At 41.8% G+C, this 3,863-nt stretch overlaps 1 protein-coding gene across 2 annotated transcripts in view; it reads right to left on the bottom strand.

Moving 5' to 3' along the window:
• Positions 1-2,608, bottom strand: part of LOC106469584 (POU domain, class 3, transcription factor 4-A-like) — an 81,808-nt gene extending 79,200 nt beyond the window's left edge. For both annotated transcript variants that reach the window (XM_013930085.2, XM_022398157.1), the window contains exon 1: positions 671-2,608. In XM_013930085.2, the coding sequence (XP_013785539.1) occupies positions 1,042-2,343 (1,302 nt within the window). In that variant the 5' untranslated portion in view covers positions 2,344-2,608 and the 3' untranslated portion in view covers positions 671-1,041. The remainder of the gene's footprint in view (positions 1-670) is intronic.
• Between the last annotated feature and the right edge of the window lie 1,255 nt (positions 2,609-3,863).

The following is a 3,863-nucleotide window of genomic DNA, read 5'->3' as shown; positions in this document are numbered from 1 at the left end:
TGTGGTCTTTCTTTTATGTATTGCGATATGACGTTTTGTGAAAAATCTGTTCGTGAATAAGAAAAAATGGATATCATTTTCGGATTCAGCGTACAGGAATTACTGTAGAACATGTTAAAATTTCAAGAATTAAAACCATCGCAGGCCTGTGTGATCCAAGAGTATGATATGCCTTTCACATATAAAGTCTTTCATCAATATTATACACTATAGTTAACCGGATACGTTTCTATACTGTAGGGCTCGTAATTGTTATTATTGTTATTAATTTACATTAATAAAAACATCCTCATTCCTGAATGTTTCTTAAGCATTCGGGGTTTAATTTTCAGTTTAAAAATAATAACAATAAGTCTTAACACTTAAACACGATATTTTGTGTTTAAATAATTGCTCTTTTTTTCATTCTACGTCTTTTTTTAATTTTTACGCGTTTTAACAACGTCTTCTAAAGTAAAGTAAGAAGAGAGGTTCAAACTAAATACAATTATTAGGCTTCAAGGAAAAAAAATACCTTTTTGATACTTGTGTTTTAAACTTCAAAACAAAAACGATATTCAGCTCGACACAATATTTCGATCTTTAAATCTACACAGTTCTTCGAGAGGTAGCAAATACCAAGATCATTAAACAAACTATCTACCTTGAGATCACTGCAGGCAGTTCTTACCTCACCTTAACCTCGGATCCTACTTCGACTAGCGTGTGTTCTCACCTTTCGTACTTATCTAAGCTTGTTTAGTCGTTATTTCATCTTCTTTACATGAGATTTAGGATGCTGTCCGAAGATAATGAGAGAGAATGGGAAATTGGCACGAAAACACAAAAACTAAGACGACGTTACGTCACTATTATATACAAGTTCTCTCAACATGAGCAAAAAAAAGTAAACTTTTCGTTTACTAAAAAGAGCGAAATTTTGTTTATGCATTGCACCACTACACATAACTTGTTTTAGGCCTAAGAATCACATGTCAAGTATCAAATGTTTGTAGTTCCTAATCATTAAAAATAAAATCACACAAGCCATATGATTTCTTGTCAATGCGCGGTCAAGGATTGACCTATGGTTGTAATGGAATGGCTAGCGGAATGAGGTGGGGGAGAATGTAGCACGGGCGGGCTGTTTGTGGGGGGTGGGATTTGACTGTTGTGAAACCCTCCTTCTGTATGCCTCAGAAGAATATCTTGGTTTCCATCGCTTTTCTGTCGTCCCTTTGTCGTTTCGTTGTCAGGTAGAGGGTTTCCTGCGGCGTCAACGTTCGAAGTCATCCGCTTCTCCTTCTGGCGTCGGTTACAAAACCAAACTCTCACCACCTCTTTGTCTAATTGTAAGCTATCCGCCAGACTTGCTATTTCTTGAGCCACTGGTTTCTGTTGTCTGTGAAAGTGAGTTTCCAGCGCTGTCTTCACAGACACTTCAATGCTGGTTCTCTTTTTCCGCTTGCGACCCTGAGAAGCGATCTTGTCTAGTGAGGTCGGAGAGCCCGTAGAACTATCAGCCTCCTCGAGCCACTTAGATAGCAGTGGCTTCAGCTTACACATGTTTTTGAAACTCAACTGTAGAGCCTCGAACCTGCAAATGGTTGTCTGACTAAATACATTCCCGTAGAGCGTCCCCAGGGCCAGACCAACGTCGGACTGCGTAAACCCGAGCTTAATTCGTCTCTGTTTGAACTGTTTGGCAAACGTTTCGAGATCTTCTGAATTGGGTGGTGGTGATTCGTTTATTACGGCGTGGTCATTATCAACTGATCTGGAATCGAAACTGCGATGGTATATGGAATCGTGATAATGGTGATGGTTGTTTAGGTCACTTACTAGGTGTTGAGACATGTCCCTCATGACCGGCTGAAGCTGGCTAGTGCCGTGTGTTAATATTCCATTCATCCCATAAGCCGGACGTTGTGGGGGAGATGATCCGTTCCCTGGAGGTACCATGCCCGTCATATGAGATGATGCCAACGACGTCGGATGCCACGGGTAGGACGCTGGCACCTGCTGTGAGGGACGGTACTGGGTGAAAGTGCCTGAGTGTAGTTCAACCCCAGCGTGGGGTGGAGGTTTGATGTCCTGCGTATGCAAACCGTGGTGAGCCATGCTGGACGGCCACGTACCCGGGTCTCCGTGAGGAGAAAAGCCGACCCACTGGGTGTGAGGGCCAAGAGCGTGCCCGTTAGGGCTCTGGTGCTGCGGCGGCATGTACTTGAACTCCGCAGGGTCGCGCATAAAACCGGGCTGCGAACTTGCGAGCTGCATGTCGCTGCTCCTACTAGCGTGTATGCTCGTCAGAGAGGCCACGCTACTTCTGACTGCGTATGGATCTGGCGAGTTGGTAGCCATTGTACAGAAGACATTGGCGCCGAACCGATCGTACTTACAAAACGAGCCAAGGTGGCCTCGCTTTAGAACGAGCTCCCCAGTATGGCGCTGATGAATGGGTACGTTTCTCGTTGTCGATTGGCGCAAGTCCACATGACGACACACAAAAGGCAAGGCGTCACACAATACATCACAACACTCCAGAACTCATTGGCTCCGACTCGATGCAGAAGAAGGGTTGAGTAGGCCCGGAACAAGACAGAACCGCACCCTTACCATCTTGTTGGGAAACAGACTCTCAACAGTTGACGATGAGAAGTACCTTCCTGTTGCTAAGGTCGAGATGTCGACTTTATTCTCTTCCATCTAAAGTATCGGACAACAGAGGGCGGTGCTTCTGCAATAGGCGGGAATTGTGACCTTTTGATTGACGCGTAAAAGTAATCGTTGTCTTCTTTACTTTTGAACAGCTGACAGCGGCATGTTCGTCAGGTCAAAATCGCGAGGTGCGATTATACGCATGTCGACTTCGTTGTGTTTCTGTAAACTCTCTTCTTTACAAAGGAAACTTCTTTTCTCAGGTATACAACACTAAGATTTTACAGTTACTTCAGACTACTCACCAGAGTGCCTCATAAATTCAGATAAACATTTTTTAAAATATAAAATTATAGTTATACAATTATGCTTTCTATCACATAAGAATGAAAAATCAACACATCGATAGACAATTCTTATATTCGCTTTATTATTTAAAAATCAATTATTGATTTCTAACTGTAAATTCTTTTGAGTTAATCGGGGAAATCCTAATGCTAGTGTATTTGTTTAACGGCTTAGTTGCTGTTAAACACAAAGCTATATAATGGGCTATCTGGGCTCTTCTAACCACTGGTATCGAAAACAAATGTGTGACGCGTAAGCCTACAGAATTACCGCTGAGCCGATTGGTAGCTAGTATGATCCCAAAATGTCTTTTAAAAACTTGTTTCAAACTTTGTATTAGAATTTAATTACATACACTAAATCTTCTAAATTCATATTTGTATACTTCTGTAATTTGTATCTTGCCCTCTATAAAGTGTAATGTCGACGTGTTTTTCAAGACTACTGTCGTCCTGTCCTTCCATCTATGTGTTTTTCAAGGTAAGTAACAGCCTGTCATGCCATCTATGTTTTTTAAACGCTTGTGTCGACCTGTCCTGCCTTCATGAGCTTCTATCTCACAAAAACTAGAAGATGAATTAAGTTTTGTTAAGTAACAGCCTGTCATGCCATCTATGTTTTTAAACGCTAATGTCGACCTGTCCTGCCTTCATGAGCTTCTATCTCACAAAAACTAGAAGATGAATTAAGCTTGGTTAAGTAACAGCCTGTCATGCCATTCATGTTTTTAAAACGCTAGTGTCGACCTGTCCTGCCTTCATGAGCTTCTATCTCACAAAAACTAGAAGATGAATTAAGCTTGGTTATGTAACAGCCTGTCATGCCATTCATGTTTTTAAAACGCTAGTGTCGACCTGTCCTGCCTTCATGAGCTT

The sequence above is a fragment of the Limulus polyphemus genome, unplaced genomic scaffold, assembly GCF_000517525.1.
Source record: "Limulus polyphemus unplaced genomic scaffold, Limulus_polyphemus-2.1.2 Scaffold3559, whole genome shotgun sequence".
In the NCBI taxonomy this organism is placed as follows: Eukaryota; Metazoa; Arthropoda; class Merostomata; order Xiphosura; family Limulidae; genus Limulus; species Limulus polyphemus.
This window is presented reverse-complemented; position numbering and strand designations above follow the sequence as displayed.